The sequence below is a fragment of the Camelus dromedarius genome, chromosome 14, assembly GCF_036321535.1.
Source record: "Camelus dromedarius isolate mCamDro1 chromosome 14, mCamDro1.pat, whole genome shotgun sequence".
Lineage (NCBI taxonomy): Eukaryota > Metazoa > Chordata > Mammalia > Artiodactyla > Camelidae > Camelus > Camelus dromedarius.
The window spans coordinates 25710413-25731300 of record NC_087449.1 but is presented as its reverse complement, the minus strand read 5'-3'; the positions used below and the strand labels follow the sequence as shown (position 1 = coordinate 25731300).

The 20888-nt window shown below is 42.9% G+C and overlaps 1 protein-coding gene and 1 long non-coding RNA gene across 9 annotated transcripts in view; one reads left to right on the top strand and one right to left on the bottom strand.

Annotated features, from left to right (window-relative positions):
• Positions 1–17938, top strand: part of NFIA (nuclear factor I A) — a 534267-nt gene extending 516329 nt beyond the window's left edge. For all 8 annotated transcript variants that reach the window (XM_064493521.1, XM_064493522.1, XM_064493523.1 and 5 more), the window contains one exon: positions 10545–17938. In XM_064493521.1, the coding sequence (XP_064349591.1) occupies positions 10545–10562 (18 nt within the window). In that variant the 3' untranslated portion in view covers positions 10563–17938. The remainder of the gene's footprint in view (positions 1–10544) is intronic.
• LOC116156893 (uncharacterized) lies at positions 3312–5866 on the bottom strand. Its single transcript, XR_004140811.2, has 3 exons — positions 5806–5866; positions 5127–5357; positions 3312–3929 (listed from the first exon to the last, which is right to left on the bottom strand). It is a non-coding gene; the product is annotated as an uncharacterized LOC116156893 (long non-coding RNA).
• Positions 17939–20888: the final 2950 nt, after the last annotated feature.

Below are 20888 nucleotides of genomic sequence, written 5' to 3'. Positions count from 1 at the left end.
AGCACCACCGAGTAGCATTCATCTGAACGCAGAGCAAGTGATGTAGTTCACATGCTCGATTTTTTATAAGACATATTTGTAAATGTGTCTTTAGTAATCTTTGCTTATGAGATCACCATCTTTAAAGTCATTGCTAAAAAGGTAAAAGTGAGCTGCACTGAATTAAATTTTCTGGGTTGGAATGATACTATCTCTCCTCAAGAAGCATAGATTCCTGACAGGGAAGCCAAGGAGCTCTGATCCCATATATTATGTTTATGTCCAAATCGTTGATAAGACCCTTGACGGAGACTGTTAATGCCCTGGGATTTCACTTTTGCACAGCTCCCCACCCCAGCCCTACTGAGAAGCTTTCCACTCACCTCCCCTGGAAATATGCGGGAAGAGTCTAATTGTTTGTAGTAGTGAATATTGCTTAGTTGTAAATTTAATCTACAAATTTAGAAGGAAATAAATCTGAACATAAAAAGCATTTGCTGTTTCAGCATTAAAAAAAAAAAAAAGTACTGTCATTTGAAACTGCCAACTCCCCCATGTGGGTTTGTTTTGCAAGTCACGTCTTAACAAAGACAACTTTTGTTGCCATAAAACCCTAAATCCTACCACATTTTTCAGAAGGAGGAGGAAAGCATTGTTTGCTGGTCTCTGGTTTGTGCTTTCGGGGATGTCACAGAAGAGCTTTGACTGGGCTCAGGGCAACCATGCCATTTTTATCCAGGGCAGTTGGCTCCGATGAAACCCTGACCCCATCCCATGACGTCTAGATCACAACAATGTCTCCCAGAATAATGCTGCTTACATTTGAGGCCAGTGTTTCAAAGTTTTATCTCTATGTTTGCTATTTCCTCCCCCAAATAATATAAATAATACTATAATAACTGGCATACTGAGGCTGGCTAAGTAAAGTGGGGTCCCTGAAGTCACACAGACTAAACTTTAGGTCTCAACTTTTTCCGTGATTAAGCTCACTCCACCCTCAGTGAGGGAGATGAACAGTTTTATTGCTGTCAATATCACATCTACACAGTGAAGAAGGAAAAGATGACTCCTGGGCCTGTAAAGTTGAAAAGCAGGTGTTCCTGGAGGGTGAAAGTATGAGGATGGGATCTTTGTCGTGTAATCAGAGCGGCCTGAGTCACAGGGCAGCCGGTGACGGAGCTGAGACTCGAACCCGGGCCCCGACTCACAGTCCGATGCCGAGCTGCATCTCAGTCTGCGCTGGCTCTCTTCTCTCCTGAGCCTGAGAACTGAGATGCTGCAGCCGCCTCCACATTCTGTCCGGAGTCCGCCTCTGCGCCTCCTCATTTCTCTGGCTCACTGCAGAAGCCTCCGTCCCAGCTGCCAGCCAGGCCGGCTGTGTTTGCAGTTGAGTGTGCCCTCTTCCTTCCTTTCTTCATCCATGAATGGAGTAGGGGGACTGCTGGTTTGCACAGCCTTTGAGAGAGTAGAGGTCTGCCCTCATTCCTGACAGGGCTCAAACACAGGTGGAGAGGGAGCGGGAGAGACAGGCTGGAGGGGCAGGAGGAGGCAGGAGACAGGACTGGAACAGACAAGGAGGGAGGACCCTGGACAGTGAACAGAGGAGGATGAAAGGGGTGAGAAGCAAAGACCTGTGCTCGGGCCAAGCAAGGAGGCAGCAGCAGGGGTTGGGATGTGCACAGGTGGCCAGTGCCATCCAGTGCCTAAAGGGCTCCTTGGCTGAAAAGGTTCGTTTGGGAGTTTGTTTCTGGCAAATAGCAGATCTTCTGTCATTCTCTTGCAAGATGTCTCTGGGAGGGTTTTTTAAATCACTGGACTTTTCAGTGTTATTTTCCCTTACTCGACTTTATCTGCCTGCACAATCGGAATGTTAAATTGACGTGATAGATTGACTGTGAACCTGAGTCATGTTTGGGAAGAGCTGCTCAGCTTTGGGGGAAGAGCCAGGAGTGGGAAGCACTCAGTGGCCTGATTATTGTAATGCGGCCACGCTTTGCTGAGCCCCGACCTCCACTCTCACGCCTCTCCTTTTAAACCAGAAAGGTTACCTCCCTGGGCCACCGTTGGGCCAGCCCTAAGTGTGACGGTCTGCACTTGTTAGACAACAGGCATTTAATTAAAATTGGAATCTGATGTGTAGAAAACATACTTTTTTTCATTTCATAGCCCCCCAGGAAGTCACATTCTCTTCCTGCCCTGCTCCTGCTCCTCCACGCTCCCCGCCGCCAAAAATAAAGAAAAGAAAAGAAAGACAGACTTGGGGAAAGATTATTTTAATGTTAAAAATCAGAAATTACAAAGGGCCAGGCTGCCTTCTTTATTTTTGCCTTTGGGGCAGACACGTAGCCCGTAATAAAGCCTGTATTGTATCTTCAGACCAGAACTAGCTTCTTTTTTTTTTTTTTTTTATGGCTAATTTCCCATATGGAAAAGGGGTCGTCTCATTTCAGAGCATGAAAACACAGCATTTGATGGATCTGTAACTCTAAAATCTTTCATCTTACTTTTGTACAGTAGAAGGGGTTGCCTGATGCCTTCTGATATTTGGTTGGACTTAGTGGAATCAAAAAAGTTAAAAAGAACAAGTAATAGACAACAGGGCCTTAGGTGAAAAAAATCAGTGGCAAAACACCGTTGTCATCTCATTTTCCGGGGCCGAGCCGCCCGGTGCACCGTCTCGGCTCCACCCAGAACATTTGGCAGTGCCATCACGGCCAAATAGGTAGGAACTCTGGACGATTTCATCGGGTCCTTGTCCTCTTAATCCCCACACTGCACCTCAGATCTCAAAAGCAGCTTCCGTGGTGCGGGCTCACTTTAATGGATAGAATCTATTTTTCATGAAAAAGCAGGAAATAAGCTGTCTCTTTCATAAAAAGATTTACAAAATGTAATCATTGTTGAAATATTCCCTTTGAACTGCCGTGTCCACGGGGGTCTCCGGCTCCCAGAGTCGTGCTTCATTAGAACCCCCTCACAAGCGACTCCAGAAGGGCAGGTACACTGGTGGTGCCCGGCTTTGATGTCTTGAATGAATGAAAGAAAAGCACAATAAAAAAGAGCTGTTGATCAAGCATAAAATACTCTTTAAGCTGACAGAATGGCAGCGTTAACACACTCTAAGCTGCTTTTCGTTTTTCCCTTTTTTCCTCACATTTTCCTGTGCTTTGTGTACAGTGGGGGTTTGTATTTTATAAGAAGTCTCTGATCTATGTAGTATGCCATTCGCTAACAAAAACCAAAATAGGATTGTTTCTGTCCGACTTGGTTGCCTGACTGCTCCCTCCCGCCCCACCCCGTCCCCTCTCCCCCTCGCCCCCAGCTTCCAAGGCGTGCAGTTCAGCCTTGCAAGGCAAGGGCCCAAATGCCTTTCATAAACTTGAGCCAGTTCCTTTTGAGCGGTTAGTTTCGCTGCTCTGATTTTAATACCACAATTAAAGACAGATTTTTATTTTCTCAAGAACTTTCTCTTGCAACTGGAGAAATGGAACTAAAGCAGCTACTACTTTTAACAAAGAAATTATATCATGAAGTAAGAGAACGTCGCCTTGGTGAGCGATTCCTTTCCAGAGGCACTGGTCCTCCATAGGCCTCACATGGACCTTAAGGCCTGTACACACTTTACAGTTAGAGAAGCTGTCGACTCTGGCTTGCTGGGTTTCCCTACTCCTCTCGCTCTCCAGGCATTCAGGCCCCACAAAAACTGATAAAGCTGTCATCTCTATTTCTCGTAGTCGAAAACTGAGACCTAGGAGTGCTAACTTACCAAAGATCATTGAGTGCATAACAGTGTACTAGTGAAACGGTGGGATTCTGTAAACTCCGACCCCAGTGCTCTTGCTCTTACCGCTCTTCCATCCAGCCCTCCGGGAAGTCTGCAGGGCACACGGAAGTGGGCCAGAGCGCAGTTCTTAATTCAGAAGTCTTTGGTTTCACGAGGTGAAAGATGACTTGATTTAAAAAAAAAAAAAAAAAAAGGGAGAGCAAAAAAGAAAGAATTTACTTGGTGGTGAGGCAGACACTTGGGCAAGTTGGAATACAGTGAAAGCGTCAGACTTTGGAACAACAGTCGGAATAATTGGATTGTGTATGCACTCTCAAGGTTTGGAGGTGCTGGATGGCTTATTGGGTAAAAAGATTAGTGTTTTCCCGTCTTGAGGTTTGAACCAAACAGAGGTCTTGGCTGGGAGCAACACGGTCACTCTCCAGGGAGTGGTGGTTTGGACAACTCTTCTGTGCTCGTAGTAAGTAGGCAACGGTCCATGTTACAAAACTATTGCACATGCTACAGACGCAATTGGCCACAGTTGGCCCGTCACAATAGCTCTTCAATCAGAACTGCTCCAGGCGGCTTGTGGAGACCTGTGTCTCCCTGCGGGGAGCACCTGTCACTTGGAGAGACCTGGACATGCGGCGTGAGCATGAATGGGACACAGCCATGCCAGTAGTCACCCATCTCACTACCTTGTTGGAGGAACAGACACTAGGCTCTGGGAACCTTCGAGACACCTCGTTTCTTCCTTCCTTTATTCAACAGTATTTATTAAGCCACCAGGCAAGACACTGGGGCTGCCACATGCAAGAAGATAGTCCATTTTCTTGGGGAGAAAACAGGTAATTACAGTTCAGTGACTGTGACAGAGGTAGACCCCAGGACTAAAGACCTGCAGAAAGACCCCTGGGAAGAAGGGACTGCTAATCTGAGACCACAAGGACCAGTGAGTGTTAGCCAAGCCAAGGAGAGGGGGACAGCCTGTGCCAAGGCCCAGCAGGGAGAAAGCATTTGGCTTTGGGAGATCTGGAAGAACTTTAACAGCACAAGTGTTGAATACAAGCAGTGAAAAGATAAGGCCACAAAGGTAAGCGGGGCCAATCATGGCCCATTAATGTTTTAATAGTTTCCTGTACAATAAACAACTCTTGGTTTAGCATTATTGAAAACTGGCTTTCTTTAATTAACAAAATCAGCCAAGAAAAATGACTGCAGAGATCAAAGCCCGTGGCTGGCAATACCAATAATTGACACCTGGGTACAGCATGGCCCCTTTGTCAGAAGAAACTGGTGTCAGAAACTGCTGTCCCTCATGTCATGCAGAATGTCCCTCCCGGTAGTCCTCTGGGGGCCCGAGGACAGAGACCTCGCTTACCTGGAGTCACAAAGCTAGTCAGTGGGAGAAGTGGGACTCGGTTCTGGGTCCGTCGGACATTGGATGCTCAGCCTCATCTGTCGACATCAGTTTTTAAAGATCCGACTGTGAGAAAAGCCAGGTAGCTGGTATTTTGAAGGATACAGAAGTCTAAAACCAGAGCCTTCTTTTTGCAGGACAACTTCACGAGAGCAGGGACCATGTTTGTTGTCCTCGTTACATCCGCAGAGCCTGGCACACAGAGCACACCATAGGATGCTAGGGCTTGCTAAGTGAGTGAAGAAATGCTCCCGAGTGGTGGATTCTAATGTGGGAAGCTCAGAGGCCCTGTCCCTCTCCATGGTATTGGAAGGGGGTTGGGGGAGGCTACTAGGCTTCTAGCTAACTTGCCAAAGACAACTCATTTGGGCTAAACAGTGGGCTCTAGCTCGTCCAAACAAGAGCAGGAAGCCAAAAATGACTGACTGGATTAGGGTGACCCAGCAGAGATAGCATCTCCTCAAGAGAGAAGTCAAAACGTTGACCGCAACTCTTGCAGTATTGGTTGGCAACATCCTCTCTGGGGGCTGATGGAGTAGGAAGGAGAGGGGAGTGGGGCCTGCTGGCTGAGTGGGGGCAGAGGCCTCCCTGTATTTGCCTGTTTCTGTGTTCTGTGCGGGAATGTCCTTAAATAACCCACCTTGCCTGGAGAAGAAAATGGAGTGTCACACCCAGTTCTGGATTCCACATTAACAACCTCCTTCCGCAGTGTTCAACTTTGCCCTTGAGGCCTTTTGTTTAACTTTTTAATTTGAAAAACAGATTCTGCCGCGTCACAGTCTGTTCCGCCCTCCCCACTCCCCCCCAGCACCCTCGCCTTTTTTTTTTTTTTTGGTTAAAGTAAAATACAGCTATCTCAAACAGACTTGTATTTCCTTTTGTTTCTTAAATATACATCCTGCCCTCTTAGTGGAAAGAGTATATTAAAAGCTTTTTGAAAAAGTTGTTATTCGCACTAGCATGTTCGTTGTTAAGGAAGACTGTTGAGTCTTCTTCATCAGCCTTGTCTTAAACACCCCCGTGACCAAATTTGGGGGAAATAGCCTCAATTTCCTAATTGCTCTCCCTGCGACTTAGGAAAGGAAAGAGTTGGCCACTGCCAGAGGTACCACCGCAGGCTTCCTGCTTAGGATGCAGCCGGAGAGATATTGTTTATGGTTCATAAAACCTGACTACCGTGAGTATTCCAGAATCCTGGCAGAATGGGATTCGAACTTTCACGGAGCCGTAAATTAAGGGGCGGGAAGTGTGATAAAACTCCTTAGAGAACGATGAGGGGAAAAAAAAGTCGCACTGCAATGGTTAAATGAAATTTTATAAGCACATTCAGTGTGGAGCTGTTTTGCATTACATGAGTTGAATACCTTAGAGACGCCACATCTGCAGGCACTTTATTAAATCCTTAGTCAGCACTTTCCAACCTGATGAGATTACTTCTTCATTGACTGGAGAAAGGAAAGCTGAGCTCTGGTCCTGGACTGCAGATTTCTTTTGATGTTTCACCTTGAGCACTGAGAGAGGACAATTACCCCCCTTCCGGCACACCCCACCCCCACCCTCCCAACAATTCCCAAACTGTAGAAATTGTGAACGTAACAGACTAATTTTACTGAACTCGAACCTTTGTGGGAGTGTGGATTTATGGACCTCCAAAACAACCGTGGCTGAGAGTTCCCAAGGAGAAAACAGATCAAAGCTCTGTGTTTACTTCCTTAATGTAAATGTACCAAGATAACATCGTCCTATATTCTACTGTAATATTGGAACTCCCTGCAGATAAGGGACAGAGACTCCTTTGTAGTCCATCTGGATACAGTAGGTTAGATTAAAGGGCTATACAATATGAAGGCAGAAAATATAGGAAATGTAAGCTTATATCAGTAAATATCTGAGGATAATTTTTTGACTCCCCATAAATGAATTTCGTTTAATGTAGCAACGTTTTCCCAGTGATTTGCTCCTCAACCACAATTTAACAATCTCAGATTTCTTTCATATTTTTCTTGTATGACCCAAGAAGACAATGCCCAGAATTATTCATCAAGTAAAATGTTTTGAAATTTGGACCGTTTGTATAACAGATTTTATAAGAAAATATCACAAGAGAAAAAAAAAGGGCTTTTCCAAATATTATCTTGTCCATTTGACGTTATTCATAGTTCATGGAAGTTTTTAGAAAGCGAGTGGCTTACACACATGTGGCTGTCATGCTCATCATAACAGAATTAGGGGCTTCTTCAGCTACAAACCATGCAGTGATATGGATGGGTGAATTTTTTTTTTTTTTTTAGTATTATCATTGTTTATCTGCCATCTCTAGGAATAAATGATTTAATCAGAGTCCTCATTCCAAAAAAAAAAAAAATTCCCTGTGTAGTTCCCCTAACCAGCTGACTTCCCATCCTGGAAAGCCTTGGTCAAGTAGCTGGGTTAATTGTCATGAAGATTAGTGCTATGTTGAAATAAGGACTAATGGTCAAATTACAGGAGTGAAAAAGTTTAAGAATAGGTTTTGGTTTGGGCCTGAAAGGGTTAATTAAGCTTTTTTCACGGGTTATTAAAGACCCCCAACCCAGGCCTTCAGGAGTCATATTGACACCCCACCCCAGGACAACTCGCTCCTCTAGTGACATGTTGCTGGTCAGAGCACAATAGCCTTCTGTGTCTGCAAATCATTGCTAAAATCATCTCAAGGAAAAAAAAAGTTTGAAAGCTTTAACGTTAGACAAAAGCCCAAGAGCTGCAGTGCGCAGCTCAAAAACCCGGAGTCAGCAACTTCTATTGATTAAAAACTAACCTTTAAAGTAACTCTGAGAGTGTGTGGTTAGCATTTAAATTTAAACATGTCATGAGTTGATTTGTGTTACTGAATACCAACTCAGAAGGAGTAACATTCACATCGCATTTTTTTTTCTAATTCCCTTAAGCAGCTAAAGTATTTCATGAAATGTCAATAGGGCAAAAAGAAAAGAGGGGGGGCAATGCTGGGCCTTGTAGTTTTCTTTCCCATGCAAATATTCACACACACACCCCCCCGCAAAAAAAAGAAAAGTGTGGAGAGTGAAACACAATAATTAGTCCTTTGTCTAACTTTCCCAAGTGCCCAAGAAAGACAGATTAATTAAATATACAACAGTGTTGGTTTTTGGAGTGGGGGTCTTGCTTGCTGTGTAGGTCATAAATTAGGCAGAATAAATACTTCAATGTGTTTGCAGTGGGCCTGCTACGTCAGAGCCACTGGAAGGTTGGTGGGAGGAGAGCGGAGGGTTTCTTGCTAATGATAGTCACGTCTGGGTCTGTCTGGTTGCTCGTAGCAACCAGACATGATGTAACACCAGGATGAACTTGAACTTGGGGGACTTGAAAAGAGAACAATAGACCAGAGCAATCAATAAAGCCTATTTCAGTGAAGGATTACAGAGCTGCTCTGGGGTAACCTTGTCGGCAAGGCACACACTGAATAGTAAGATGTGTGAAGAAACTTTTTCCCCCCCTTTTTTGCTTTTTAAGAGGAGTGTAGAAGCACTGCAGATTTTTGTAGTGCACTGAGGTTGTGTCCAGCAAGTGTGGTGTGGAAAACTGCTCCCCCTGCTGACTCACTGGGTCCCAGGCGCTCGCTTCTAGAACGACGGCGACGCAGTGTCAGATTTAAGAAGCCTGGAATTTCACAACTGACTTCGAAAGTGTGAGAACAGACATTGCGAGCGTTCTTTGCCGCACCCAGAGTTCCAGGCTGTTTCGTTAGAGAGCACGGCTCTGCCTCGGATCCGGGATCCGAGTCAGCTGTGTGAGAGGCTGACTAGAAACACGGTTCCGAGTCCGCTTCCCTCTCCCCCCACCCCACCTCTTCTTTCTTTTGTCCGGTTTGATTTGGGCCTTGTGTATTTGCCAGGATGATTTCCTTTCAGGACACAAGAGGCTTTATTGTGTTCCTCAAAGCATGTGGTCAAAGAATAACATCTAAAAGTAGACAGGATGAGTAGTTTTTTGGTTCAGGCTTAGGTTTTTTGTTTTTTTTTTTTCCCGAGTCCTCTGGAAATCAAAGGTAGCTTGTGTGACCAGGAAATCTTATCCCAGCCTCCATGTAACCCTCACATGGCCATTCATCCCTGGGACCAAACGAGTCCTTGCCTTACATACCTCATTGAATCTCTCGGACATGGACGAGCCTTCATCTGGCCGAATCCACCCAAATGTAATCCTTTCTGATGCTGTCAGCTCAGAGATTTCAGAACCATTCTCTTCTGCTAGAGGCTGATGATTTTAATGTGAATAATGATAAATGTGGTGAATTTGACAGGGTGTCTCTGGAGAAACATTGGCAAAAGCCACGTACTTTTTTAATTTTACCTGAGAAACTGACTCTGATGTTAGACCCATAATTGGTCACTTATTTTAACTAAAAGAGAAAAAAGGGCCAGTGAATAAAGTGATCTATCACCAGACTGTTGCCCAAAGCTAATCACTTAAGGATTTATGAGAAGAAAAGGTAACTGGTCACTGGGCCAAGCAAGTACATGGAAGGCTCTAAATAAATGTCGAATGAGCAAAAGCATGAACAAGGGCTATGTAGATGGCCTCATTTTTTTCCTTTGGACCTCACGGTAGCTAGTAAGGTGAAATCTTGGTACTTGATTATTCTATGTCATTTTGGAAAACAATATTTTAGAAATACCAAGCTGACAGGAACATTTTACGTCATAAAATCTACCTCATGCACATTGAGTGTAAGAGAGGTGCTGTGACTTGTCCAGAGTCCCCCAGGACTCTTGGTGCAGCAGTTTTTCTCCTTCAGCTCTGCTTACTCTTACATCACTGCTGATCACCTGTGGAGAGAATGTTGCAGTGACAGGAGATGTTGTGAAACTCATCAGAGAAGACATTTATCACCACACAAAACCTCTCCCCTCACCCATTCTCCATTCACTCAACTCTTGTTGAGATGCTTCTATTCCAGGCACTGTGCTAGGTGCTGACGATTTAATACAAAAAAAAAAAAAAAAAAAAAACAGGTGATCATCAACTACCCTTCAATAAAAAAATTTTAAAAAGAGAAAAACACCAGGTGATCAACCTTCCTGCTGCCCTCACCAGACTGCAAAACCCGTATACGTATTTCAAATGGACATTAATGCTTTATTTTGTAAGACACGCTCAGAACATTGGCAAACTCCAACAAAGAAGGTGAATTTCAATTCCAGAGATGTAAGATCAGTTTCGGCATCTCATGATTTACTGTTTGTCATTCCTTTACTTTCCCCAGCGATTCCCCCCTTCTCCCCCAACGTGGATCTTGATCTCACAGTTGGAAGGGCAACTTTTAAAGTACGTTATTTTCCAAATTGTACCTCTAATTGCACTTTTCCTTTTGTCTTCCAGTCCTGGTACCTGGGATAAAAGTCGCAGCGTCCCACCATCCACCAGACAGACCACCTGACCCCTTCTCAACTCTGTAACATGGACGCATCCTCAACCCGGCGCGGTTACAACTTCACTGTCACTGGAAGGGGAGAATCAAATCAACTTGTACATGGAAACAGCGAGCATTATGGTCCAACAGCAAAGGCCATAACCTTTTGGGATTTTTTTTTTTTTAATACTTTAGGGACAGTTGTAATTTTCTCATATGGTGCTGGAAATGGTTGGGCTTTGTAACATTTGAAGTGTTTCCGTGGTAGCGTGAGCATTAGGTGATGCGGCTGGAGAAGGTCTACCCTTGCTCACTGACTTCCCGTTGTAACACACTTTCCTTACAGAGCCTGGCTGTTTCACAGTATTTCATGAATTTACCCACACAGGTGTGAGCCTCCTTGAGCAATCAGGAGGCACATGGAGAACTAAATCTTTTGTAGTAGCTGAGATCTGCAATATATAACTTACGGGACAGTCAAAGGGCAATGTTTTTCTGTAACATATTGGAAAAAGAAAATGCAGTTATGTTCCTTTTTTATTTTTTTCTTTTAGTTTGGTTGGTTCAGCAGTCAGCAGTTAAATATATCACGTGGCCCGCAAGGACAGTGAATCCACTCACGTTGCAGAACAATTCCGAAAATGGCATACTACTACTACTATTCAGTTTTTTAAAAGTTTTGAAATGCTGCACTTACATTAAAAAAAAAAACATTTTTTCAACAATTTCAACAATGACACACAAATTCACTTGGAAATGGGGAAGATGGTCTGTTTTGACAGAAACTGACAGGAATCAATCAAAACAATCGAATTTTGAATTGAGTAAAGTGCAATTTCATTGGATAGCTAAATATCTTTGTAAGATAGAGATTGTTGAAAATTCTATTTTTGTTTTTCAAGTCCTTCCACCCCAGGACTCTAAATTATTGGGGTAAAAAACAGCCTTGCAAGAAAAAGGGGAGCTATTTTTGCTTTTTATGTTTTTTATTGTTAAACTTGTATCCCTTTAAAAACTGAAGGAAAATTTAAAAAAAAAAAAACAAACAAATCTAATGGTGCTTTTACCACAATATGTTAACTACATTAAATGCTAATTAATTATTTTCTGTTATCAAAGCACATAACTAAAATGAAATCATGGTATCTGTTAATTTTATAAGCTAGAAGTCACAATAATGGATTATGCCAATTCTGAAAATTTTTACATGTATCCGGCAACATAGGATTTATCAGTTATCAGACACTTCATTGTACCAGAGATTGTCCAGAAATTTTAAAGACCTTTGCGCCCCTGACCTGGGCTATGGGAAAATAATATTAATAATAATAATGAAACCAATACTGACACAAATGCTGGTGCCCATTCAGATCAAGGGTACCTGTTAGGGAAAAAAAAAAAGTTTGCACCCCCAAATGTCCTGTATCTTATGTAAAAAAAAAAAAAAAAAAAAAAAAAAAAAACCACAAAAAGCAAACAAAAAAACAACAAAAAAAGTGCAAGTGATTTTTCTACCAGACAGCGAAGCACCCCTTTGCTTCCCATGCAACTTCAAGAAGGTTTCCTATACTATACATATATATACGTTCTGGTTGGCAAGCCCTGCTGATCAGAGAAAGTCTCTGCATGTTCTAGTGTTAGTAACTAATTTTTATATAGTTAACGTAGGATAAAGTAGAGTGCATTAAGACACAATATTGTAATCCCTACTCTAGGCACTTGCCTTTAAACTATGTTTTTCAGCCCTTCAGAAGGGTTCTACTACTGTCCTATACAATCAAGTAACTGAAATTCTTGGGAAGACACTTTGCTCCTCATCTTTCTCCCCCCGAAACAATGTTGTTTTGTTTTGTTTTTTTTCCTTAATTTGCACGAAAACAAAAAATTCCATATCAATGTGCCTTGCCCTGGATAGCGATTATTTGTGGAATTGTTGCACATGCTCCTCTATTGAAAGGGGTTTTTCCCTAGTCAAGCATTTGGAGACACTTTTTGTAAATGTGACTTTTATGTCAGCCATCGTCAGTTTCAACATCTAGAACTAAATAGAGAGTTAGTTGTTCCGCAGATAGGAATAGTCTTTATTGTCCTCTGTGGTCAGTGGCAGTGCTATTCTGAGATCTATAGATGCTTAGAATATCAGTATTTTGGATGTTGCTGCATTTTACGATTTATTTGGAGTCTTCCTTTATTCCCCCCTCCCCCAGATATATGAAAATATGCAATACCTGCTTATATCGTGTAGAAAAGCTTAGCGATGATTAATTTTTCTTTTATTTTTTTTATTTGACCAAAGTCGGTGCTGCACTTGACGCAGTGTGTTTTAGGTGTCTGTCTTTGTACTTTTTTTTTGTGATTTTTGAATGCACGTGCGCAGGAAGGGCTCCTCTTAGAGAAGCAGTCAAACTGTGAAGCACTAAGCTGACCCTGCTTCAAGCAATTTTGTTTTTACAACTGTTCCTTTCACAAGCAAGCCTTAAAAAAAAAAAAAAAAAAAAAGACAACTTCCCTTTTCTTCAGCTCCCACACCCCATTTTTCTTAGCAGACTGCAGTCAATCCACATTCAATACAAAGTATATAATGCCCATTTTTATATGCACGTTTTTAAACTTCCAAGTTCTGAAAATTGTTTACTGGTTCTCTCTATTTAAGGAAAAAAAAATAAAATAAAACATTTTGGATTTTCATATGTGTCTGATAAGTGGTTGAATAGTCGTTTGGCGCTGTTGTATGGTGTGATTGTCAGTATATGGTGTCACTTCCTCTAGCCAGCCAGCATACTTTGCCTTCCCCTATAGCACTTAGCTGGGCATTACTTTATTATGACATATGTGCACTAAAAAAAGAAAAAAGAAAAAAAAAAAAAGAAAAAAAATAGCAGCTTTCAGTGCTTCACAGTGAAGGGAAAAAAGCCTAGACAAACATTTTGTCAGAACCTTGCGATAAGCCAAGGTATTACCAGTAAATTGGTTGTATATACGATAAAATTGCACCCTTTTTTTAAAACAAAACAAACTAAGCAATAGTTTGGGCAGTTTTAGTTGTTTTTAGTGAGCATGTTGTAGTCATGACTGCAAAGAGAGAGATTAACTGCCCACTCAGAAGATATGTAATTTGTATTGTTGTATAGTTTTATTGATTACACTGATTTATTCTACCCTATTTTATAATGCAGGACTTTTGTAATGTTGTTTAAATGAGGAAAAAATTTCTGTCAAATTAGCCTAGTGAAATTTCTGATTGTTCATTATAAAGGCAGCGTTCATAGAATGGCTTTTCTTTCTTTCCCACCCCTCCCTCCCTTTGGGAACTGGATTTAAGTTTAAAACTTTCCTGTTTCCTTTTTTTTTTTTTTTTGTAAGTATTTAAATACAGTTATTTTTTTTTCTCTCAATGGTATAGCATATTCCTATGCTTGAGAAGTATAGGTCTACTGAAAAACCATTGTAAATGGACGTTACAGGTATGCTGTATTTTTGAAGGTATTTTGTTGTATTAAGTTGATAAAGCTAAAATTAGGGAACTCTGAACAGATTTGCAGGAAAAAAAAATGTTTTAAAGGCTTTAAAACATTAGGGAGGCAGTCTAGGGTGATAACGAACAGGGGTTAAGTATTAAACACACTAAGTTATATTTTTGTTCATGTTTCATTGTCCAGAAAGCAGCAGGAAACTGTAGTTCAGTTGTGATCAAGCAGGAAAAAAAGAAACACCAACAATACGAGTGTTTAACCTTTTTAGACTCGAAGTCAAGCGAAGATGTGTAAGGAAGACTTTGCTACCCGGGGTGTGTAGACTGACAGACGGAGGCCGTCCGTGTTTGAAGGCCCAGCCCTTGATTCTGAGACACGTTTGAACTTTCTCCTCTCCCATCAAATGGCATTAACAATATTGGCAAAGATAAGTCCCTCAGATAACTCTCCATTTTCTTCCCCCTTTGGGAACTGAAGTCAGAGGCACAAACACTAAATCATATCATTTTTCTGTATACTTCTTTTTTCTGGCCTGTCCCCCTGCCACTAAAACGCTCCTTGTCTGATCACTCGTGGGCAGAGGCCCTCTCCCCAGTGCCACTCTCTCCATTCCAGGGCCTTTTTCTTTCCTTTGAGATTCGAACTAACTGTTCTGTTTCTTCGCCCCCTGGCATGACAGTTACTCAGTGTCAGCCCCCCCCTCAAACCCCCACCCCGCAGTCAGGCCTGGGCTCCGGGCACCCGAGGTCCCCTTTCCAAAGCTTGTAGGCATCACACTCTGACAGTCGAAGTGTAAAGGAACCCAAATGTCCCAGGGGCATGGGATTCAGGGAGCCCACCGCAAGATGCAAGACCCATCTCAAAAAGTTTGTCCCTCACTTTGCAAACCCTTATCCTCATAGGCTTTGAACTCTGTAGTTACGGTGTCATAAAGTATTTATGAAATCTGGATTAAGAAAAAAAAATTTTTTTCCTCATGATATTTTTCTTGGGGGGAGGGGTTTCTAAGAATGGTGCTTCACGCCCTTGGCATCATGTCTCTGGAAATACCTTTTTGTCCCTAGTTGGTGGTGGTCTCCCTCTCTCTCTTCTCTTTCTCTCTTTCTTTCCTTCTTTCTTCTTTTCCTGGTAGCAGGCCTCCACAGAACAAGTTTAAAACACAACTGGCATGGTAATGTAAGGAGAGCTTCAGTGGCACCTCACCCCCCACCCCCCGAGATCTGTCGTAAGTCACAGACAGTCTCATGAGGCTGCCCGGCCCGCCGGCGCAGCTTCCGTTCAAATCCGCTTCCAAGGCCAATTTCGTCCTGAAGTCAATGCATGTATTTACTGTTTGACAGTAAACCCCGCTCTGCCTTTTCCACGTCCAAGGCTGTGCATTCGTCTAATTAGTGTCGTGTATGTTTTCCTTTTATTTTTTCCAATAAAAAAAGCAGTGGGATGAAAATTGCTTTGATATATAGCAGGTAACATTGAAGCTATTCCATAGCACTTAACTGTAGTGAATACTGTGTCACCAATTCTGAAATCAATTTAATGTTTAATGCAAATCCATTACATGGTGCTATTACAGGCTGACAAAATGATTTACACAAATGTGACAACTTGGGCTCAATTCACTCTGCTTTCCAACAGTGTAAATGCATAGCAGTGTTTATCTGCATGAGAACTATGCACTAATCTATCCGAAGAAAAAAAAAACTATATCAACTTTGGTATCTTCTTTCCGTTTACTTCAATCCTTGCCTTTTTGGTCATTGTTATAATGCCAGCTTTAGGACAGAAAGAATTATAAGAAAACCAGCATAATACCTGATATATTAAAATGTAGTGCCTGTGAAATCTGTATTATATTGCTCTTCTGAAGTAAGATTTTTCTACACCGGTAGCCTTCGCTGTCTGTCAGTCAGGACCTTCTGGTATAGGTGATGTAAAATAACCGTACAATATTAATGCATGCGATTCCATAATGCTTAGTGAACTGTATGAATATTACTCAAAATTATGTTAGTCTTTTTTTCTGACTTGGTTCTTGTCAACTAGGTTTAAAGGTATTTCACTGAGGAACGCAAATTCTGTCTTTCTTGATTTCGGCTGTTTTCAGTATTTTGGAGGTATACATTTACTTAAATTCAGTATTACTTGTGTTTTTGTTTTCGTTTTTGTTTTTTGTTTTCTTTTTCTAGGGGACAAGCATGGGTGTTTGATTTCAGAAATCAGTCCCTGGCAAGACTTTTGTCTCAAAACGACCATTTAAATTTCAAGAACTCTGCTCCGAAGACACTGAGAACCTTTCCAAGTGAGGGGCGTTTTCCTTCACCCTCGACTGAAGCTTTGCTGACCCTCTAGCGTTTTCTTAATGGACAGTGTTCAGCCAGGTACCCATGCTTGATCTGTCTTCACACCAGACTTCCTCATAGTAAAAGAGAAAAAAAAATGAAAAAAAAATCTTTACAAAATCACGTGGCTATTTAGTTTCATGCACAGTTGCAATATTTTCTTCAAAGATAAAACTCTGTACAAACTTTGGGCCCGATTCATAAGAAAAAGAAATTGGCTATTAACACGGGATTTTTTAAATATAATTTTAGGGGGTTCTAAATTTGAAATTACTTGCTTCCCAAATTAAATGTTTCATCTCATTTTCTTTTCCTAAGCCAGCGTCATTTGCCTTTTCTGCCCCACAGGGTGACATAATCAAATTAAGGGGGATGGGGAAATGGGGAGCAGATACCAGAAATGCTCAGAAAGATAAGGGGGACCACCTGTGCTTGAGCATGACAACGGGGAGGCAGCAGCTTGCGGGGGGCAGGCATCCTGAGTTCCCCCGCTGTGGGAAATGCTGATGCTACTTAATTCAAAAAACACAATTTCCAAAGTATGGACCACGAGAGGATATAGTGGAAGTACCGCCTCTAATCCAAGCGGAGCGCCTTCGCGGTGGAACGTGCTCCCTGGGGCGTGCGATGTGAACTTGCGTTTCTCCGTAGTTGTGTCAAGGACAGATGGGGCTCCAATGAATTGGGCTGTTTTTCCTGCTGTTTTTATGCCCAGCTTCTTGAAATGACAGTAGCTTTGTCCCCTCTTTGATTCTCTTTGTGTTGTTCTTATCTTTTTACTTTTTACTTTTTTCTTTTTTTTAGTAATAGTCTATAAATTAGCACTTTTTAAAAAACATCTCAACCGAAGGTCGCAAGGCCAATGGCTGCGTTGCGATGGAGGTTGAGAGAGCTGCTCTTCCCCCTTGGTCTCGGACTGGCCTCTCTGCCCTGCGAAGGCGCTTGGTCGTGTCACTGCTGAGGCACTAACGGGCCCTGGAGCTGGAGCGTCATCAGATTCTAGGAGATCCTAAAGGGAGACTTTCAAAGGCGAATGCACAGCCCCCTCCCCTACAACCCTGACCTCTTATCAGGGGCTCTTCCCACCACCCTTGGAAATCTGTCTCCTCAAGATACCTCCGTTTTTTATTTTTGGGGCTTTTTTTCTTTCTTTTTTTTTCATTTCGAATCGTTGGGGGAGGGGATTAAACACGTCCAGGGCTGAGAGATCTGTTGTGAAACTGAACACCCCCCGTGTTAATACGTTGGTTTGACCCTTGTTTTTTATGAGCCGGGCCCGCTGTGCCTCTAGTGTACTTGTATTGACTCTCATAGTTACCCTTTTAGTTTTACTGTGTTCTGTGAAAATTTGTAATTGGTTGAGAATCACTGTGGGCGTCCATTCTTATTCAACTAAATCTCCACAGGTTTTTTGAGCTGGTGTGGATTAGTTTAACTCTTGTATTCAACCATTAGTGCTACCACCTTCTCACATTACAATACAATTACTGGAAGCAAGTACTGCATTTCCTATGCAACAAAAAAAGGACAAATAAAAAATTGCTAATGCTATGGAAGCTGTGTCATCATTTGCTTTGAATCACTCCCGGGTTGGGGTGTTCCAGTGACAGTTATGGGCGTGGATCGGCGTTTCCCCTGAAGACAGCTGTCTTTCTGCACCGTGAAGTTTGTGTTATCCTTGATGGATGTCAGACACGTAGATAGTGCCCCTCACAGAATTCTGATGGGCAGTGTTCGCTTTTTTACCTACTTCAACAAATGCAAAACTTCACACTCACATAGTGCTTACTGTGTGCCTGATGCTGTTCTCAGTGCTTCAGGTGTTGTAGCAGGTTAGGGTCCAATCAGAAACCAGGAAAAGTGTCCAATAGGCTTTCCAGCAGAAGAGTCACCACCCTGGAGTTGGGGAAACAAAAGTGTCCAGAACCTAGGAGCTCCAAGGAGGACCCCACACAGCTGGTATTTGGATCTTTACTGACAAGGGTCACTGTGAGTGTGGGGGGCACCACATAGCTCAGACTCAGACCTCTGAGAGGCTGGTGGAGGGGAGTGCTTGGGGGGGATAGCAGCTGGTGCCAGGACCGCCGAGGAAGACACAGCCAACAGTACTTCTGAGCAGACAAGGCAGGACCAGTGCTGGGAGAGTTGCAGGGAGCTGGAGGCTGTGGGTGCATCATGCTCTGCGGCTGACCAGTCGTGGGCAGGACCTGAGACCAGACGGAAGTCCCTTCTCTCCCTCCCCTCCTACTCCTAGCCTCCTGCCAGCCTCTCTCATTGGCTAGATCTAACCAGAGCCATCTGGCAATGGAGTCTGGAAAATGTCGTGAGAAAACTACCAGCCCCACAGAACAGCATATAGAAGGGTGGCCTTGGAGACCAGAGACAGTAAGTAAATAAACACATATCTTAATCCATTTGCTCCTCACAAGCACCCTGTGAGATCTGTATGATTGCCAATCCCCCTTTTACAGATGAGGAAATTGAGGCAGAGAGAGACTTAATAACTTACCTAAGGTCATATAAGAAAAAAAATGGCCAGGTAGGGTTCAAACCCAAGAAGTCTGGCTCCAACTTCCATCCTATAATCACTACAATAGATTGACTCAATTATTTATTCAATAAATAGTTTTTGAGTACCTATTATGTGCCAGAGACTATGCCAGGGGCTGGGAATAGTAAGTAAGTAAAGACTAGGCAGCTCTTCTTAGGAAGTGTACAGCCTAGTGGGCAAAAATAAGCATTAATTCAAACAAACAGCAGCAAAGGTCAGCATGTAGTTGTGACAAGTGCTATAAAGCAACTGAGACTGGTAAGACAGAATTAACAAAGGGGCAAAGGGGATGAGCAAGGGGCAGAATGTTCCGGGCAGAAGGAGCAGCACGTACAAAGAGCCTGTGGTAGCCCTAAGAGGCGCTTAAAGAAGTCCCGTTTGGAGGAAGATGAGAAAAGAAGAGGAAATATGGTATCAGATGAAGCTTCACATTTAGGTCAAGATATTGCAGGGCCTTGCCGGCATATTAAGGACTTTTGTCCTACCTGCTCAGAGCATCATAAAACATGTATCCGTCAGATGAGGCTAGATCTATGCTGTGACACAAATGGGTCCAAAAGCAGCAGCAGCTTACAATAAACAATGAAGGTTCACATTTTATTTTGCATGCCTGTTAAGGATTACCTGGGGCTTCTATACAGAATCTCCTCACTCTAGGACCCAGGGCAAAAAGCAGCTACCATCTGGACCATTGCTGGATATGTCAGCATAGGGGAAAGGAGCATGGTGAGACACACGCTGGCTTTGAACAATTCCGCCTGGAACTGACGCCACTTGCACTCACATTTCATCAGCCAGAGTGCATCACGTGGTTCAGCAGGACCAGGAAGGACAATCCTCCCTCAGGGAAGACCAGAGCGCACCACTGCAGATTGGTTTGAGGAGAGGAGGGAGGGATGTGCAGTGTGGAGAATGGGCTGAGTGGAGGAGGCCGGCGAGAACACTACTGCAGCAACCAGAGAGAGGACGGACCCCTGGCCTGTGGCGCCCGTGGTGGACTGGAAGAGAAGTGGGCAGATCAGAGAGATTAATAAGGATGTTAATAGCTACTGTGTATTGACCTTTTTTATGTGCTAAGTGCTATAGGTGCTTTATCCCATTAAAGCTAATATTGTCTCTCTTACTGCAGCTTTTCAAAAGGTACAGTTAGTCCTCAAAACACATTTCTGATTTGGGTGAACAGATCAATTTCCCCAGTATGTCCCTTAAAGTCTAAGTTAGAATCAGTTACTACCTTTCAGTTACTACTGTGGCCAATAGCAGGCACTTTGGTCTTTAATTATTTGGAGTTAAGAACTTGGAATTAAAGTCAGTTACCACCGGTCCTTCACTGACACACCCTATGACAGACTGTGTGTAGGTACCAGGCGGTGTGGAGATCAAAGGCACGGGGGCAGATGCAGGACTGCCTGGGTTGAATCTTGGCTCTGTATTTCAATAGCTCTGTGGTGTTGGTGAGTGCCTCAGTTTTCCCACTGGTAAGATGGGAAGAAGAATAATGGCCCCTAACCGCCTCACAAGGCTGCTGTGAATATCTGATGAGTTAACATTTGTAAAGCAGGTAGCAGTGGCCTGGCCCATTGTTAACGCTATGTGAATGCTGTGACCAAAAAGACAAGTGATTCCAAAATGTAGAGCTAAGGCATTCTTCCAGCACATTGATGGCATGTCTTCTTCCTTTTCATTTCCAGGCCTTTATGTGGGTGAATTTTGAAAAAACTTTCATCTAACACCTGCCTCCACTAAGTAGGAAGAAGTAGCATTTAAAATATACTTGAAGGGTCTGAGGACAGACAACTTGGGTTTAAATCTCAGTTTCTCATTTTATTTGTTCTGTGATATTAGAAGCCTCAGTTTTCCTGTCTGTAAAATGGGCAAAAGGATAGGACCTACCTCATAAGATCATTATGGAAGTTAAATGAACTAACGCACGTAGAGCACCCAGCACAG